Below are 20,069 nucleotides of genomic sequence, written 5' to 3' on the forward strand. Positions count from 1 at the left end.
CTAGTCTGGTCACCCTGTTCTCCAGGCTGATACTGTGGTCTCTTTCAGAATATTTCTTCCAATGTGCTGGAGGAGTCTGTGGTCTCTGACGACACGCTGTCGCCTGATGAGGATGGAGTGTGTGTAGGCCAGTATTTCACTGAGAGTGGCCTGGTGGGCCTCCTGGAGCAGGCTTCAGAGCTCTTCAGCACGGTCAGTGCCCAGAGGGCATTCCTGGGGCCTGGCATCTCTCACTCCAGCTGGACTTGGGGTGCTGGAAACACCTGGTCTTAACGGAGCAGTCAGCCCCACTTCCCAAGGACACATGCCAGGGTGTGCAGGGCAGGGGATGGGCCTGGCGAGGACTTGGATGTATGCAAATTGCATGAGCTCCCTAAGGGAGCTGAGACATCCTTTCATCACAGTGCTGATCTGGCCTTCACTGCATGCTCATTGGCTGGGCAGCAGTTTCACTGTATTATTTCCATTTAATAAGGGTGGAACTAAGCCACAGAGAGGTGAAATGGCTTGCCCAAGGTTACACAATAAATGATGAGGCATGTTCTCATTCCTTCATTTTTCCTCTCAGAGAGAAAAAAAAACTGGGAAGCAACCACTGGGAGAAGAGAGAAGGAATGAACAGATAGTGTCTTCCCTCCTAGCCACTGTGCAGTCTGTGGGATCGTCACAGACCAGGACCAGCTTAGAGAAATGTGGGCACAGAAACCACTGAGACTCCTCTGACTAACGTCATCTGGACCTAAACGCTCTTAGTATATATACTAGGAAAAATGTAGAGAGAGAGGAAGTCATTGAGATTCAGGGCAAAGAGGAAACTCTGTCTTCTTTTCTTTTTTCTTTTTCTTTTCTTTTCTTTCTTCTGAGACAGAGTCTTGCTCTGTCATCCAGGCTGGAGTGCAGTGGTGCAGTCATGGCCTCTGCCTCCAGGGTTCAACAAACTCTCCTGCCTCAGCCTCCCAAATAGCTGGGATTACAGGCATGCACCACCACCCTTGGTTAATTTTTTGTAGTTTTAGTGGAGATGGGGTTTTACCCTGTTGGCCAGGCTGGTCCCAAACTCCTGGCTTCAAGTGATCTGACCACCTTGGCCTCCCAAGTGCTGGAACTACAGGGGTGAGCACCACGCCCAACCTGTTTTCATTTTATTAATCTCCCTCCTCTTTTAAATTTTAAGCCAAGAAAGTATTCAATACTTCACTATATTTAGCTGATCCAATTTTGTTTTCCTCTATACTATACTAATCCTTATTTTCTACTTCTTACTTCCAAGTTTCCTCTCTACAATTTTATGTATTTTAATTATTGTTTTAACCATCTTCTCTCTATTCCTGCTTTCCTTTTCAGGACTCAGAAAATGTCTAATATACTCTCAATCTCCTCAAACTCCAGAAAATGAATTAGAATCCTGCTAACTCCTACATTTAGCATCTGGCTAGAGGAGGGCCTCTGATGAAATCTAAATATGCTGAAACTGCCTTTTTGAATTGCTATTAGTCCCTGCTTCCAAACTTCTCCCCTGTTTTTTGGTTTTGTTTTTGTTTTTAAGGCGGAGTCTTGCCCTGTCACCCGGGCTGGAGCGCAGGGGTGCCATTTTGGCTCACTGCAGCCTTGACCTCCTGGGCTCAAGCCATCCTCCCACCTCAGCCTCCTAAGTAACTGGGACTACAGGAGCATGCTACCATGCCTGGCTAATTTTCTTAATTTTATGTAGAGATGGGGTCTCCCTATGTTGTCTAGGATGGTCTTAACTTCTGGGTTCAAGTGATCCTCCTGCCTCAGCCTCCCAAAGTGTTGGAATTACAGGCATGAACCACTACACCTAGCCAGTGTGTTTTGCTTTTTTTTTTTCCCCCTCTGAAAGCTCTTCTCCCTACTTATCACCATACAGGACTACTTACAGAGCTGTCTAGTTCAGTGTGAAGGCTACCAGTGTCCCCTAAATGCTTAGATAGCCCTCTTGCCCTGTAAAATACTGTGATACAACAATAGCTTCACTCTCCAGCATATTGTTTAGACAGTGACCTTTGGTTGCTCTTCTTAAGTTTCCAGTGGATTAAATTCTCTCTGATGCTCTTCTCCTCTTCCCAAGGGAGGCTTATATGAGACGGTTAATGAGGTCTACAAGCTGGTCATCCCCATCCTAGAAGAGCATCGAGAATTCCGGAAGCTGACCTTGATTCATAGCAAGCTGCAGAGGACCTTTGACAGCATTGTCAACAAGGTAGCGGGGGGAGCCTGGCTAGCAGGTCCTGTTACCTGGCGGCAGATGACCCTGTCCTATAGGTGCTTAGCTGTCCTTCCTCTCTAGGGAGTAATTTACCTTTAGCACAATGCTTTTGCTCTCACCTGTCAAACAGAAAAGGGCTGGAATTCCTCCAACAGAGGACCAGAATTCCTAATGTGAAAATATACAGTTCCAGTTGCTTTATAACCAGAAAATATGAAAAACTTTCAAATTTACTTTGTTGTTATTTCTGAAGTTTATTTCATAAACATTAAAATTTTTTAAGGAGTCATTTCTGTTTATATCAACCACAGGAGTAAAATGCTTTGTGACACCATGAAAGACCCCTGCCCTTTGCAGCTCAGTGGCTCCTCAGGATTACATAACTAGGGAGAGGTTTTTATATTTTTCCTCAGGATCACAAGAGAATGTTTGGAACCTACTTCCGAGTTGGTTTCTATGGATCCAAATTTGGGGATTTGGATGAACAGGAATTTGTTTACAAAGAGCCTGCAATTACCAAGCTTCCTGAGATCTCACACAGACTAGAGGTAAGAAAAGTGATTCTGTGTGCTTGACCTTGTACTCTTTTTTTTTTTTTTTTTTTTGAGACGGAGTTTCGCTCTTGTTACCCAGGCTGGAGTGCAATGGCATGATCTCGGCTCACCGCAGCCTCCACCTCCTGGGTTCAGGCAGTTCTCCTGCCTCAGCCTCCCGAGTAGCTGGGATTACAGGCACATGCCACCATGCCCAGCTAATTTTTTGTATTTTTAGTAGAGACGGGGTTTCACCATGTTGACCAGGATGGTCTCTATCTCTCGACCTCGTGATCCACCCGCCTCGGCCTCCCAAAGTGCTGGGATTACAGGCTTGAGCCACCGCGCCCGGCCAACCTTGTACTCTTTACAAAAACAAGTTAGAGTGGGTCATTACCAAAAATATACAAACAAGTAAAAAGTTATCGATTCATCATTGATCTCTACGTAAAGTTTTACCCTTTGCATTTATAAAAGTAGACAAAGTAGAAAGGTATTAGGTGAAATCATGAGGTAATGTAAGATTTTGATAGTTTTTCCCTAAGATTCTGTGTATGCTTTTCCTAGTTTGTAATTTTATATGGTGATTATTTATTTTCAAGTCTGTGCAAAATTCAGTCAAGGTCACATGCTTTCTTATCGCCCTTTCCAAATGTTAGGAAAGAGAGAGTAATACAGTTTTTCAGCATGAAGGTTATCATCTTGACTTTGAAGTCATCTGGCCAAATGACTGAATCAGCCCTAGACAATAGTGAGGCCATCCTTTAGGTATCACTGGATGCCATCTGGGGTCATTCTGATATGGAGCTACTCGGCAGTAGCCATGCCGTGGGCTGTGGCCGGCCCAGCTCCAACCCGCCAGAGACATTTGGTACATAATGTGACAGGAAAGTGTAGCATACTGTTAGAGGCAAAGCTGAAAGCGTGGAGAAAAAGAGAAACAGCCTAGAGAAAGGTCAGGACAAAGGAAACACAGGTTATAAAGGTCAAATACTAAGAACTCAGTCCAAGGTGCCTCCCCGAAAAAAAACCTTCTCAGGCCCTTTTGGGGATTTGGATGAACAGAAATTTGTTGACAAAGAATCTGCAGTTACCAAGCAGGACTGCGGTCCCTTGAACTGCTCACAGTTAAGCAAAGATTCACTCCTTAGGCTTTCATTGCTTTGAATTTGTACCCTTCTCTGAGTGTAAAACTTCAAACATTTGTGTTGCCTAATGGCTTCTTACACTCTCCATCCAGGCCAAAAAAGACAAGAAGGTTTATCCTTACTTGACTCAAAGAAGCCATTGCCCAGAGTGGCTGGGTGAGTTGCCCCAAAGTTGTTTAGCACATGAGAAAAAGTGCTAGCCATTGACCCCAGGCCACCTGGTTCCCTCTATTGTTTCCCCTACTTAGAATTAGAGGTATATATTTTATCTTCTTGTGCACTGATTTGCCACAATATGGGAAGCCTGGTGACCTCCAAATTCCCAGGGTACAGAAGGTAAGAGGCAGAGTGTGGTAACCCAGGAGATGCCTCAGGAAATGGAATGATGTTAGTTGAATTAAAGGCCAAGCATACATCTTATAAAGAAGCATATACCAGTTGACAGTGCCATTTTTATTTTTGTCTCAGAAAATGCTGAACTTTGCTCGTTAGCTCAGGGGACTCTCAATAATCAGTGAGCATCATTCTACCGTATACTTGTTCCAAACTTATTTCACTTCCAAGAAGACAAAAAGTTACCTTATGTCAAAATAACCTTTATAAACTATTGGTTCTTCTTACCTAGGCATTTTACGGTCAATGTTTTGGTGCAGAATTTGTGGAAGTGATTAAAGACTCCACTCCTGTGGACAAAACTAAGTTGGATCCTCACAAGGTATTAAAAATTTTGCAAAAATAATGGTCAGGCTCTAAATCCCTTCATTCTACCCAAGGATACATAATGATCTTATCTATCAGGACTCTCCAAGTCACTTAAATGTAGCCAAACCTTTTTGTCTAGAGTTCAACTCAGATCTTAAAGAAAAAATACTCAAAGGCAGGAATCATGACAGGAGCTACCACTTATTAAGCACCAACCGTGTACCTGGAACTGCATTAGGCCCTTTACATACATCATTTTATTTCATCGAGCATCATTTTATTTCAGCCCTTGAAAGTAGGTTTTGTTGTTCCTATTTTGGAGATGAGAAAACTGAGACATCAAAGAGTCAAGCAGCTTTCAAGGTTATGCAACTGGCAGAGCCAGTACTCACACTTGCGGTCTGTTGCTTCCAAACCCCTACTCTTTTTTTTTTTTTTTTTTTTTGAGACGGAGTTTCACTCTTGTTACCCAGACTGGAGTGCAATGGCACGATCTCGGCTCACCACAACCTCCGCGTCCTGGGTTCAGGCAATTCTCCTACCTCAGCCTCCTGAGTAGCTGGGATTACAGGCATGCGCCACCATGCCCAGCTAATTTTTTGTATTTTTAGTAGAGACGGGGTTTCACCCTGTTGACCAGGATGGTCTCGATCTCTTTTAAACTCTCCATTTTAAACATGTGAAAAAGATGTGAATTTCTCACTGACAGCATTTAGTGGATTCCTTCTTTAGGCTGTAAGTATTCCTTCCAGCCAAGTACAGGATCACTGTGCTGTTGGCAGAATGATAAAAAGGGCTGGGGCTTGGGTTTTCTCACTTTCACCAGAGGGTATGTTCCATTTCACCCCAAACTGGGTGTACACTTCTGATGCTAACCCTGGAGGCGGCATCAGCTCCCACAGGTTAAAGGCTCAGACCTCCTCAAGACTGCCCTGACTTCTTCAGATGCCAGCTTCAAGTGGGGCCCCCAGGCCACCTGCACTTCTTATCAGCCAGCTACAAATTTGGGTGTTTCTAGAACCTGTTAGCTTGAAAATAGGAGAAAATAAAACTAATAATAATAATAATTATTATTATTATTATTATTATTATTTGGGAGTTTCTGCAACACCACTTAGATTACATAATTCACTACAATGACTCACAGAATTCCAAAAAGTACTCTATTTACTCTCAGAGTTTCATGGTAAAGGGTGCACACCATTTCTGTGCCTCTTTGTATGGCTTCTTGGTTCATCAGTGTGTTCTCCAACCAGGAAGCTCCACCGAGTCTCAGTGTCCAGAGATTTTGTTGGGGTTTCATTGTGTAGGCAGATTGAACACAGTCTCCAGCCCAGCTTCTCTCTCAGAGGTCATCCAGTTCCTACCCTCTAATCACAGAGTTGGTCTTTTTGGTGGCCACTGGCATCCTGAAGCTGTCTGGGGGCCCAGCATGAGTCACCTCATTAGCATAACAAAGGCACCCATCGCTGAGTAAATTCCAAGTGTTTCTGAAGCTCTGCCCTAGGAAATGGAGACGAAGACCAGACACATTCTTTATTATACCACAGGCTGATACTGCCCGCTCAGCACAACTCACAGGCAAACATGTCCATGAATGAGCTTTCTAAGTTACTGGAAATAATGCAAGTGCAAGGTATTATTAAAGGCCCTGGGACAGAGGACCATTCACCATCTAGCAAACCTATAAAATGAAAAGACCAAACTTCCAGTTCCACCTTCCAGGGTATGAGGAAGATAATGGAAGAGGGGAAGGATTGGCCAAATTGAAGGGTTTGTTTTTCTACATCTTTCAGGACACTTTCTCACTTAAGACACATTCCCTAGCCCAGCTTGAAAGCAGTGACTGTGGTAAGAGTTTAAGCTTCAGACACACATGCTTGGGAGATGGAGTTGGCTGTGTGCCCACAGTGATCTGTACGTGGCACAAGCTGCATAAGGTGTGACCTCCCTGACCCAGGATGCCTTTTTCCCATCTTTTAAAAATCCCCAGCGTAGGTTGTAGGAGCTTGGAATGAGAGTCTGAACCCAGAATTACAACCGGATTTCATTATACTAAATCATGATTTACAGTCTGAGGTCAGTGACCCCACCCATCCCTTTCAGTGGGTGGGCATCCCAGCATCTGCACACGTGGTCACTTTTTCTATCTGAGAGATTGTCTTCTTTAATGAATACTTCTTTGCTCTGTATTTGAGGGTGGGGATGATGTGAGTGTGTGCTTAAATGAGGTCTAGGCAGTAAAATTCAGTTTAGTTCTGTGAGTTTTGACAAACACATGTAACCACCTTCGTAATGAAGATATAGAAGAGATCCACTCCAAAATAATTCCCATGCCCATTGGTCATCAGTAGCAGTAGTTTATTCCTTTCCATTGCTGAGTAATATTCTCTTGTGTGACTACCCCACCATTTGCTTGTTAATTTCCCAATGGAGGGACTTCTGGGTTGTTTCAAGTCTTTGTCTGTTTTGAATAAAGCTGCTGGAGACATTTGTGCACAGGTTTTTGTGTAGACATAAGCTTTTATTTCTCACGTACACACGTAGGGGTGGGGTTGCTTAGTCCATGATAGTGTAATTTAACTGCATAAGAGACCACCAGCTTCTTCTGTAAAGTAGCTGTGCACTTTGCTTTCCCACCCTCCGTGTATGAGAGGCTCTAGCTGGTCTCCATCCCTGCCAACACTTGATATTGTTAGTTTTCTTTAGTGTGGCCATCACCCTTCCTCATAACCGTGAGGTGGTCATGGTCATTCTGAAAAGGAAAGTTTGTCTCTTTTGAATAGCAGTTGGCAAACTCTCTCATACCTAGGCTTCCACTGTGGATCAGTTTGCTTTGCTAGGAAGGTAATGGAAAGGAATAAACTATGAAAATGAATAAACTATGGAAACTATCAGCAATGGAAAGGAATAAACTACTGCTACGGATGACCAGTGGGCATGGACATTACTTTGGAGTGGATCTCTTCTATATCTTGATTACGAAGGTGGTTACATGTGTTTGTCAGAACTCACGGAACTAAACTGAATTTTACTGCCTAGACCTCACGGCCAGTGGCCCTGACTCTCCCCACAGCACATTCCCCTCTCCCTCCGTGCAGTCCCTTCTCTCCTTGGAAGTGGAGAGGGGGAACTGCTGCGGGCTGCACTGGGCGGGGTGGTGCTGACGCTGTGTTCCAGCATGCCCCTCCATTGCGTCAGGGATGGCTGTTTGCAGAATCGCTCATCTTCTCCCTCCCTGCCTTTCCCCCCTCAGGCCTATATACAGATCACTTTTGTGGAGCCCTACTTTGATGAGTATGAGATGAAAGACAGGGTCACATACTTTGAGAAGAATTTCAACCTTCGGAGGTTCATGTACACCACCCCGTTCACCCTGGAGGGGCGGCCTCGGGGAGAGCTGCATGAGCAGTACAGGAGGAACACGGTCCTGACCACCATGCATGCCTTCCCCTACATCAAGACCAGGATCAGCGTCATCCAGAAGGAGGAGGTAATGTGCCTGAGGGTGTGGCCACCACTGGATGAGCCGGCCTGGGTGGCCTCCCGGGCGAACACACAAACCTTCTTCATGGCAGATTGGACTGAAAAGGCGGGATGCTCTTGAAATATGATTAAATGGTCATCCTTTCACTTTCATGGTGCCAGAAAATCCCATTAGGCAGCTATGTATTTTATAGCACTATTTTATCTTAAATATTTAATATTTTAAAGTTATATCTTTAGTATAAGTATGTTTATATATTTAATTATAATATTTAATATATATTTATGCACTTATACAACATATATATTCACATTTTAAATATTTTATGTTTTTTTTTTTTTGAGGTAGAGTTTCGCTCTTGTTGCACAGGCTGGAATGCTGTGACACCATCTCGGCTCACCGCAACCTCCACCTCCTGGGTTCAAGCGATTCTCCTGTCTTAGACTCCCAAGTGCTGGGATTACAGGCACGCACCACCACACCTGGCTAATTTTCTATTTTTAGTAGAGATGGAATTTCTCCATTTTGGTTGGGCTGGTTTTGAACTCCTGACCTTAGGTGGTCCACCTGCCTCGGCCTCCCAAAGTAGTGGGATTACAGGTGTGAGCCACTTTGCCCAGCCAAAATGTGTATATTTTTAAAAGCTCAGAGGTGATTCAAACATAGTTGTGCTGTTAATTACTGGAGACAGGAAGTACATGTGAGCAGCCCCACTGAGTCGGGGGTGTGCTGTGTGCTGTAGGAAAGGCACCACGTAAGGTGGACAAGTTGACTGACTTCTAGTCCCAGCTTCCTCCTGTGATTTTGAACAAGCTACATGTCTTTAGTTTCTTCATCTATACATTAGCAGGAAAGACCTCTAAGTACAGTACAAGACTAGACTCATTTTATTCATAATAGGACTGGTCAAGATGGTCTCTCAAACCACAGAATGGTTCAAAATTCTACATACCTCAAAATTCTACGTACCATAAACAACTTATCCTTTTTTTTTTTTTTTTTTTTTTTGAGACAGTCTCTGTTACCCAAGCTGGAGTGCAGTGGCATGATCTCGGCTCACCGCACCCTCCACCTCCCAGGTTCAAGCAGTTCTCTGCCTCAGCCTCCTGAGTAGCTGGGATTATAGGCACCCACCACCATGCCCAACTAATTTTTATATTTTTAGTAGAGACAAAGTTTCACCATCTTGGCCAGGCTGGTCTTGAACTCCTGACCTCGTGATCCACCCACCTTAGCCTCCCAAAGTGCTAGGATTATAAGCGTGAGCCACCACACCCAGCCAACAACTTGTTATTATTTAAAACACATACATATATACTTCTTTGTCGTTCTTTTTATATAGGGCCACAGACTTCTCTGTGACTATGAGTTTGCCGATCACAATTCAGCATTTCTTTTATAAACCACACCCATAGTGCTTTGTCCGTGATTTTTAGTTTTGCTTTGTGTAAGCAGAGTGAGAGCTTAAAGATCCTTGTTAAACACTTTGAGAGCAAAAGACTTCTGGATTTTTATGGTTTTTTTCTCCCCTAGACTTTGACAGTTGTCTTGAGCACACCTAATATGACAGGAATTTTTATAGCAACTCATTTTCATGATGTCTTGTCCAAACAGTTGGCTTGGTTTTTATAGAAACAACTCTTTTTCTTTCCACACCCATACTTCATCAGTTTATGCATTATCTAATTAGACTGGGTCATTAAAAGAACAAGTGTAACAGGCATAATCCAGTTGGTGAACAAACACAGATGAGTTATGGTGAATATACACCTCATCAGGCAGAAGCAGAAATAGCTGAACTAACTGGAGAGTCGTCCACCAGGTAACCACATCAGGTTATGGGTTTCACAGAGTGCAAAGAAAGCCTCAAGCAGTGGCTCAGTCAAGAGGAGGTGGGTTTAGAAGACTGTACTTACTGTACTTATTGCTTTGGACTTTTGAACACTGAGATATTCTAGGCATAACACATATAAACTCATGGTGCCCAAAAGCATTTTGGGTTTTTTTTGAGACGGAGTTTGGCTCTTGTTGCCCAGGCTGGCGTGCAGTGGAACTATCTCAGCTCACTGCAACCTCCACCCCCTGGGTTCAAGCGATTCACCTACCTCAGCCTCCCAAGTAGCTGGGATGACAGGCATTCACCACCACGCTCAGCGAATCTTGTGTGTTTTTAGTAGAGATGGAGTTTCTCCATGTTGGTCAGGCTGGTCTCGAACTCCTGACCTCAGGTGATCCACCCACCTCAGCCTCCCAAAGTGCTGGGATTACAGGCGTGAGCCACTGCGCCCGGCCCAAAAGCATTTTAAAACTTTTTCTTTTCTTTCTTCTTTTCTTTCTTTCCTTCCTTCCTTTTTCGTTCTTCCTTTCTTCTCTCTCTTTTTCTCTTTCTGTGTCTCTGCCTGTCTCTTTGTCTCACTTTCCTTTTTGAGACAGGATGTGCCTCGGTTGCCCTAGAGTGCAGTGGCATGAACATGGCACACCACAGCCTCGACCTCCTGGGCTCAAGCAGTTTGCCTGCCTCAGCCTCCTGTGTAGCTGGGACTACAGGCTTGTGCCACCATGCCCAGCTAATTAAAACAATATAGGCCGGGCCCACTGGCCTAGGCCTGTAATCCCAGCACTTAGGGAGGCCAGGGCAGGTGGATCACGAGGTCGGGAGATCGAGATCATCCTGGCTATCATGATGAAACCCCGTCTCTACTAAAATATTAAAAAAAAAAAAAAAAAAATTAACCAGGCATAGTGGTGCGTGCCCATAGCCCCAGCTACTCAGGAGGCTGAGGCAGGGGAATCGCTTGAACCTGGGAGGTGGAGGTTACAGTGACCCAAGATCGTGCCTCTGTGCTCTAGCCTGACAGCAGAGTGAGACTCTGTTAAAAAAAAATAAAACAATTAAAAAACTTATTGCCAGTGCAAGTACATGCAAGTACAAGGTATTATTAAAGGCCCTGAGACAGAGGACCATTCACCATCTAGCAAACCTATAAAATGAAAAGTCCAAACTCCTAGTTCCATCTTCTAGGGTATGAGGAAGATAATGGAAGAGGGGAAGGATTGGCCAAATTGAAGGGTTTGTTTTTCTACACCTTCCAGAGCACTTTCTCACTTAAGACCTAGCCTAGTTGAAAGCAGTGACTGTGGTAAGAGTTTAAGCTTCAGACACACATGCTTGGGAGATGGAGTTGGCTGTGTGCCCACAGTGATCTGTACATGGCACAAGCTGTGTTAAGATGTGACCTCCCTGACCCAGGGTCCCCTTTTCCCCTCTTTCAAAATTCCCCTCTTTAAAAAATATATATATTTTGTAGAGACAGGGGTCTCACTTTTTTGCCCAGGGTGGTCTCAAACTCCTGGCCTCAAACCATCCCCTACCTCAGCCTCCCAAAGTCCTGGGATTACGAGTGTGAGTCACTGCACCAGCCTGAACTTTTCTTGACCATGGGTAGTTCCCCAACGACCTCAACAACGGTTCTCAGCTGTTTGCGAGGGCTATAGGACTAAGTTAAACAACTGAAATGTACTGTCTGCACAATTCTAGAGGTTAGAAGTATGAAATCAAGGTGCTGGTAGGGTTGGTGCCTTCTGAGGGCTGGGAGGACAGGGTCTGTTCCAGGCCTCTCTCTCTGGCCTGAGGACAGCCCTCTGCTCCATGTCTCTTCACATCTTCCCTCTGTGTTTGTGTCCAGATTTCCTCTTCTCATAAGGACACCATAGTGGACTAGTGCTTACCTGGCTGGACTCATTGTAACTTGACTGCCTCTGTAAAGACCCTGTCTCCAAATAAGGTCACATTCTGAGGTACTGAAGGTTAGGACTTCAGCGTATCCATTATGGGGGAACACAATGGAACCCATAACTCTCAGAAAAGACTCTACCCCAACCCAGCAGAACTTAGCAAACAGACTGACCCTTAAGAGAATTCCATTTACTGGAATTCACCCTCCGGGTGAGTTGGAGAAGGCACAGGTGATATCAAAAGCTTGTGTTATGATGGGAGAGAAAATCTTGAGTGTTGTACTTCTAATACAGCTTTCTGTAGAAGTTGAGTAACATGAGGCCAGGAGCGGTGGCTCACACTATAATCCCAGTACTTTGAAAGACCAAGGCGGGCGGATCACCTGAGGTCGGGAGTTCAAGACTAGCCAGACCAACATAGAGAAACCCTGTCTCTACTAAAAGTAGAAAATTAGGCCGGGCGCGGTGGCTCAAGCCTGTAATCCCAGCACTTTGGGAGGCCGAGGCGGGTGGATCACGAGGTCGAAAGATTGAGACCATCCTGGTCAACATGGTGAAACCCCGTCTCTACTAAAAATACAAAACATTAGCTGGGCATGGTGGCACGTGCCTGTAATCCCAGCTACTCGGGAGGCTGAGGCAGGAGAATTGCCTGAACCCAGGAGGCAGAGGTTGCGGTGAGCCGAGATCGCGCCATTGCACTCCAGGCTGGGTAACGAGAGCGAAACTCCGTCTCAAAAAAAAAAAAAAAAAAAAAAAAAGGTAGAAAATTAGCGGGGCATGGTGGTGGCACCTGTAATCCCAGCTACTCAGGAGGCTGAGACAGGTGATCGCTTGAACCCAGGAGGCCGAGGTTACAGTGAGCCAAGATCATGCCATTGCACTCCAGCCTAGCAACAAGAGTGAAACTCCATCTCAAAAATAAAGTAAGTAATTAATTAAATAAGTTGAGTAACTTGCTCGATAATAGGAAAGGCAACCTGACAGGGTAGAAAAAACACGGACTTTGAATATAGACATACTTAGGATGGAATTAGGACCTCTCCCTGACTACCTGTGGCACTTTGTGGAATCTAACCTTACAAATCCCCCTTTGACTGTCAAACGGAGAGTATAAAGAGGTTGTTAAAGGAGTAGATGATAAATGTATGTAAAGTTCCTGGAACATAAGAATTCAAGAAATATTAGGCCCTTCCTTCTTTTTAACCTGTTACAAGTATTTTAAATGACTCTGAAAATCTTTCCCTAGCTGCTTCTTCACATCCAGCTGGCCTCTCTGTCATAGCTCCAGGTTGTCCATAGCTTCTGAGACCAGACAGTGACTTCCCTGTGTTTACGTCCCATGTTCAGTTTGTTCTGACGCCGATTGAAGTTGCCATTGAAGACATGAAGAAAAAGACCCTGCAGTTAGCGGTTGCCATTAACCAGGTGCCCCCTGATCCAAAGATGCTTCAAATGGTGCTGCAAGGCTCTGTAGGAGCTACTGTAAATCAGGTAAGCAAAACAGAGGGTGGCAGTGCCTCTGGTTCTTGTTATTTGGGTTGTTGTTATATGTCTCCACCCTCCTTTCTTGGGGTGGACGAGGACTGTGCTCCGTATATAAACACAGAGATGCTCCTACACTTAGCCTGAACACTTGTGAGGTTTACAAGACTTTTAGGAGGTCTTTTCCCTTTCATGTAACAACCCCAGGTGAAAAAGAAATCCTAGAGATGAGTGGCCCAGGTTTTTAGGAGTACCACTTTCTCAGAGGAGTCTCTACCTCGGGCCAGACCTGACAATATGATGCGAATCTGGAGTCCTGTTGAAGAATGCTTAGTCATGACCAATTCATGTGGAGTCATTGTAGGGCTTGAGACTCACCTACAAGTGCCTATAGGAGAAAGGGAAAAGGATCTAGAACAGGCGTCCCCAAACTTTTTTCACTGTCCCTTAGACCATTGGAGGGCCGCCACATACTGTGCTCCTCTCACTGACCACCAATGGAAGAGGTGCCCCTTCCTGAAGTGTGGCGGAGGGCCAGATAAATGGCCTCAGGGGGCCGCATGTGGCCCGCGGGCCATAGTTTGGGGATGTCTGATCTAGAACATCCAACTCTTGGGTCAGTCACCAGGTGAACCCAGTATGCCAAGGACCTTGGCAACCAGGAGTGACCTGGGACCAGATTTCTTAGGCCATTCAGACAAGACTAGATCTTCTCAGACTTATTAGAACCCTAACTGCCGAGTTCAGCATGGTGCTCAACCAGTCTCAGACGGAGGGAGGTACTAGCCTAATACCTCTGTCCAGTGGGCCTCCTTAATTCAACTCTAGATCTGTTCTTGTCCATACTTCCACGCTCAGATATTCAGTGAGCATCATAAGTCTTTTCTCATTCAGCATAATTGGATTTCTCCACAAAAATTCTGAGTATACTTGACATCAAGGGAGCAGAAATAGAGAAGAGAAATGCCTGTTAGATTTCCAAGATCAGGAAAAAAAATGAGGAAACTTTTGCCTTTGTAAGTGCCAATCCTTTGATAAAATGGACTTTACAAGCCCACAACCGTGGTCTATCTGTATGCTATGGAGATCTCTGACTCTAGCCAGCAATTATGCAAAACCGTGTTTACCACTAGGGCAATGAGATAAGTGAACAAAAACAGATAGATCAAGGCAGTCCTGATTTTTAGAAAAGCAACTCAAAGCATGTACCATTTGATGCAATTGCATTACATTTTTATATGAAAGAAAATCTATTATTAGTAGTATTTGATTAATAAAATAATATTTGTGGCCACGCACAGTGGCTTACACCTATAATCCCAGCACTTTGGGAGGCCGAGGTAGGCAGATCACTTGAAGTCAGGAGTTCGAGACTAGCCTGGTCAACATGGTGAAACCCCATCTTTACTAAAAATACAAAAATTAGCCAGGTGTTGTAGCATACGCTTGTAGTCCCAGTACTTGGGAGGCTGAGGCAGGAGAATCGCTTGAACCTGGGAGGTGGAGGTTGCAGTGAGCTGAGATCACGCCACTGTGCTCCAGCCTGGGTTACAGAGCAAGACTCTGTCTCAAAAACAGCAACAATGAAAAAAGAAGATAAATTTGGGCTGGGTACAGTGGTGCATGCCTATAATCCCAGCAGTTTGGGAGGCTGAGGTGGGTGGATCACTTGAGGCCAGAAGTCCAAGACTAGCCTGGGCAATGTGGCAAAATCCCATCACAACAAAAAATACAGAAATAGCCAGGTAGAGTAGTATACACCTGTAGTCCCAGCTACTCAGGAGGCTATTGTGGGAGGATCACTTGAGCCTGGGAAGTGGTGGCTCCAGTGACCAGAGATCACACCACTGCACTCCAGCCTGAGTGACAGAGTAAGACCTTGTCTCAAAAAAAAAAAGAGAAAATGCATTCATACTTCTAAGTATTATTCTAAAACTTCGGACTCCTCCTAAGGAATCAAAGTTTCCTGAGATGTCCAAGACTTTCCTTGATTTTTTTTGTTTAGTTCAACTACAAAATTAAATGTTCAAACTAAGAAGTCACTCCAGTATTTTCTCCCAAGCAATTTAATTTCCTTCCAATATCAATATTGGCTTTTTTTTTTTTTTTCCCATCAGGGACCACTGGAAGTAGCCCAAGTGTTCTTGGCTGAAATTCCTGCTGATCCAAAACTCTATCGACATCACAACAAGTTGAGGTTATGCTTTAAGGAATTCATCCTGCGGTAAGAATGAAAATGGTTGGAAGTTTCAGTAGAGCAGTGGTTCTCAAAGTGCAGTCTTAGACCAGCAGCTTCAGCATCACCTAAGAACTCGCTAGAAAGATAAAGTTTCAGGCACCCTGCAGACCTGCTGAACTGGAATCTCTGGAGGTGTGGCTCAGCAGTCTGCATTTTAACAAGCCCTCCAGGTGATTCTGATGCACACTGAAGTTTGAGAACCACTGCAGTAGAGCATCACCACTTGAAATACTCATGAGTAACTAACACGTAAACTAAAATGCTTTCGTGTCTAGCATCCCATGTGCCTCACAATCATGTTGTAAGAAGTATCATCATCTTCCTCATTGTACAAAAGAGGAATCAGAGGTTCCAAGACAGTACATAATTTTTTTTAAGGTCACACAGCCAGTTGGCAGCAGAGCGAGATCAAACCAAGTCTTCTCAATACAAATAGCCCACACTCCATCAATGTGCTGATATTCCACCGATGCACTAGAGTCCCAGAAGTTCTTTGCATTGGCTGTCATTGTAATGTCTCAAATCTTATAATATCTTATTTTTAGAAACTGAAAAATGGACACTGCCTCAAAGTGAGAGAGGCAGGTTCTAAAACTGTGCTTTTCAAAGGTATTATCCTGATGACAGTTCCGCATGTCAGACAAGTCTCATCTCTGCTCCTAAATTCTGCAATGGAGCTGGCTTTAAGAGCAGACGGTTAGGAACTGGGTCTTTGGTCAAAGTCTTGTAACTTATTGCAATACAGACACATCTGTTGGGTTTCCTATGGCCCTAAAAAAATGAGTATGAAGGATGTGAGGCATTTTACCTATAAGAGAAAAGGACTTCAGAAAAATGTGTACCAATATTTCTTTTTATTCAAACCTTAGAGAATAATATTAAGTATAAGAATTTCTTCACTTGGCAGATGGGGATAAAGGAGACTAAAAGTTAAAGTTTGCTAAATTCAGTGAAAACATCAAAATGCTAGCATTTGTGAGGTTAGAGGTATCTCCTTCGCAGGCTTTTGTGAGAGGTCCACAACTTCGCTACATATAGAGGAGGCACACTGTGCCCTGCAGTGAATCCCAGCCGCTTGGTAATAGGATGTGTGTGTGTGGCTTTGTGTGTATGTATTTGTGCATGTTTATGAACATACTCACAGTTTATCTCGATGTTTTGATATTTGAATTGTTTCCCGTTTTTGACAATAATTCTGACATGACAGAAAGTATATTTTTTTCAGTACATGATACATATCTTTTAAAAGGCTAGAAAAATATTTGGAGAATTATTTTATTTTATTTTATCTTGAGACAGGATCCCACTCTGTCACCTAGGCTGGAGTGCAATGGTGTGATCTCAGCTCACTACAATCCCTACCTCCCAGCCTCAACTGATTCTCCTACCTGAGCCTCCTAAGTAGCTGGGACTACAGACGTATACCACCATAACCAGCTAATTTCTGTATTTTTAGTAGAGATTGGGTTTCACCATGTTGGCCAGGTTGGTCTTTAACTCCTGACCTCAAATGATCCACCTACCTTGGTCTCCCAAAGTGCTGGGATTATAGGCATAAGCCACTGACCCCAGCCCCATTTTTTATTTTTTGTAGAGAGAAGGTCTCACTATGCCACCTAGGCTGGTCTTGAACTCCTGGGCTCAGAGATTGGATTACTTTTCATCTATTTTTATTTAAAATTAATCATGGTGGAAGCCCTCCAAAATTGACAATGCTCCAGGACCTCTAAACGGACCTATGAAATGTTTAAAAAGCACTCACCGTATTCTAGGCACGAGATTAGTTATGGGAATACAGAGATCTGGCTCTTCCTCTGTTCTTAATGATAGGCTATAGCTCTGCATGGCTGAATAACAATGCAGCTTACACACAGAACTTCAAGAACTATGGAGATCAGAAATGAGAAATCAGTTTCAGGCCGGAGTGTTTCGGGGAGGCATCATGGAAAAACACCACTTAAATCTTGTCTTGACTATATAGGTGGAAGAAAGGCGCTAGTGGGGAAGAGGAAGCCAGGACAGTGGCCCTGCCTGATCCAAGGTTTCGCTTTCAGCTGTTTTAGTTACCCATGGTCTGAAAGTATTATTTACAATATTTTGAGAGATAGAGACCACATTTATACAATTTTTAGTTCTGTATGTTGCTATAATTATTCTGTCGTTAATCTCTTACCGTTCCTAATTTATAAATTAAGCTTTCTCATAGATATATATGTATAGGGAAAAAAAACCATAGGGAAACCATCCAGTTTCAGGCATCCCCTAGGGGTCTTGGAACCTATCCCCAGGGATAAGGTGTACTGGGGTACCAGTGAGTGGGCCAGTGAGTGGGCCAGCAGGACCACGAGACTCAGTCAGGAATGCTTCTGATGCACCGGGCTCCTCTGAGTCCAGCTAGAGCAGCATGTTCTCATGAGCATGCTAGGACAAGGAGGAAAGACTGGGAAGACAGTATCTTCAGTTAATGAGGCTCCAAATAGAATTTAAATGTAAAAGAAAACTTGTCGCCTGTAACCCTGTACTGGGAGGCTGAATCGAGTGGATCACCTGAGGTTGGGAGTTCGAGACCAGCTGGCCAACATGATGACACCCCGTCTCTACTAAAAATACCAAAAAATTAGCTGGGTGTGGTGGCGCATGCCTGTAATCCCAGCTACTCAGGAGGCTGAGGCAGGAAAATTGCTTGAACGTGGGAGGTAGAGGTTGCGGTGAGCCAAGGTTGCACCACTGCACTCCAGCCTGGGCAACAGAGTGACACGCTGTATCAAAAAAAAAAAAAAAAAAGGAAAAAAGAAAACTTATCAAGACAGTGATTTTCATTCATTTTGCCTCAATTTTGTCTACCAGTGACAAATCTTGCAATCCAGTATCTCATGGGTATGATCCTTTTCATGACTTCAGCTAGGTAAAATGTACTTACAAAATCCCTACTAAACATATGTTTCTCATTAGCTCCCAGCCCCAGGGAAAGTTACTCCAAAAAGAACCAGGGCCCAGTAAAACTAGTCCCAGGCAAGAGATAGAAGAGGAAATTTCCTAGGGATGGTCCTTTAACAAAGTCATGCATTAGACTTTCAATAAAGGTGCTGTCTTCTCCCCAGATGGCCTGCAGAAATGTTGGATTTTCAAAATCAAATTCACCATTTTAAATGTTGTTCTGCTGCCTTTTTAATGGTGACTCCACAGGGGAACCAGTCCCACTTTCTCTCCGCTGGCAGGCCTGCTGCGTTGTTCTAGGAATGCTAGGAGACTGTCAGTGCTTCCCAAACTTCACTGTTCTTACTCATCACCTGAGGAGCTGTCAAAATGCGATTCTGACCTGATGCAGTGGCTCTGCCTCTAACCCCAGCACTTTGGGAGGCTGAGGTGGGAGGATTGCTGGAGCCCAGGATTTCAGGACCAGCCTGGGCAACATGGCGAAACTCCGTGTCTTTAAAAAAATACAAAATATAGCCAGGTGTGGTAGTGGTGCATGCCTGGAGTCCCAGCTACTCAAGAGGCTGAGGTGGAAGGATAGCTCGAGTCCAGGGAGGTCAAGGCTGCAAGGAGCCCTGATTGTGCCGCTGCACTCCAGCCTGGGTGACAGAGCAAGACCCTGTCTCAAAAAAAGAAAAATAACAATGCAGATTCTGAGTCAGTAGGTCTGGGGTGGGTCCTGAAGCACTGCATTTCTAACAAGCTCCCAGGTGACGCTGTTGCTGCTGCTCCTGCTGCTACACTGGACCAAACTTTGAGTGGAGGGGCTGCAAAGATTGCTTAACTGCCTCCTTTCACATTTTCTCCCTATTACTTTTCCCTCCCTCACTGAGGGCTTAATCTCTCAGGCCATCCTTATCATCATTCACCCCCTTTCGCCTTCTGCTTCCTCCCTTCAAAAAAGCAAATGTGCTCAAACTGCTACACTTTGAAGCAACTGTAGACATCAGTTCATCCATTCATTCAGCAATTATTGAGCTCCTACTTTGTCCCAGGCACTGTGCTACATATATGGAAGGATGAGGTCCCAATACCAGTAGGACAAGGCTACAGGCCAAACAGTACTGCTGCTAGTGACTTTGTCTCTGTGTGCAAACACAACAGTTTACCTGCCCTCCTCTTTATCCCACAGAGATCAGAAGTCGTGAGTGACAGTGTGCTGATGGCTGCACAACTGTATAAATTTACTAAAACTCATCAAACTCTACACGTAAAGTGGGTGAATGGTATGGTATGTAAATCATACCCTCCATACAGGGAGTAGATGAAGGGTCCTCTGTTGCTTAATTGCTCCTCAAGTCCAATCTGAAAGTTACCAGCTTTTAATGAATAGAGTAACTGCTTTTTCACGTTGTTTGCACTGGTGTGTTTTCTCCTCCACTCTGCTTACAGACAGCAGAAGGGATGCGTGCAGAAGTGGAAAATGTTTGGGGCTTGAACAGCTCTCAGGTTTCCCCTTTAGTAAGCTCCAGATTCTCGGCAGACTTGGGCTGTAGATCGATAAGCCCAGATTTCCAAGGTGACCATAAGTGAGCCT

The 20,069-nt window shown here is 44.4% G+C and overlaps 1 protein-coding gene across 4 annotated transcripts in view; it reads left to right on the forward strand.

Annotated features, from left to right (window-relative positions):
* Positions 1-20,069, forward strand: part of DOCK8 (dedicator of cytokinesis 8) — a 243,967-nt gene that overhangs the window by 213,884 nt on the left and 10,014 nt on the right. For all 4 annotated transcript variants that reach the window (XM_039461451.2, XM_039461450.2, XM_039461452.2 and 1 more), the window contains 7 exons: positions 49-192; positions 2,090-2,221; positions 2,641-2,775; positions 4,534-4,623; positions 7,867-8,103; positions 13,183-13,326; positions 15,435-15,541. In XM_039461451.2, coding sequence (XP_039317385.1) covers positions 49-192; positions 2,090-2,221; positions 2,641-2,775; positions 4,534-4,623; positions 7,867-8,103; positions 13,183-13,326; positions 15,435-15,541 — 989 coding nt within the window. The remainder of the gene's footprint in view (positions 1-48; positions 193-2,089; positions 2,222-2,640; positions 2,776-4,533; positions 4,624-7,866; positions 8,104-13,182; positions 13,327-15,434; positions 15,542-20,069) is intronic.

Source organism: Saimiri boliviensis, chromosome 2 (assembly GCF_048565385.1).
Source record: "Saimiri boliviensis isolate mSaiBol1 chromosome 2, mSaiBol1.pri, whole genome shotgun sequence".
NCBI lineage: Eukaryota > Metazoa > Chordata > Mammalia > Primates > Cebidae > Saimiri > Saimiri boliviensis.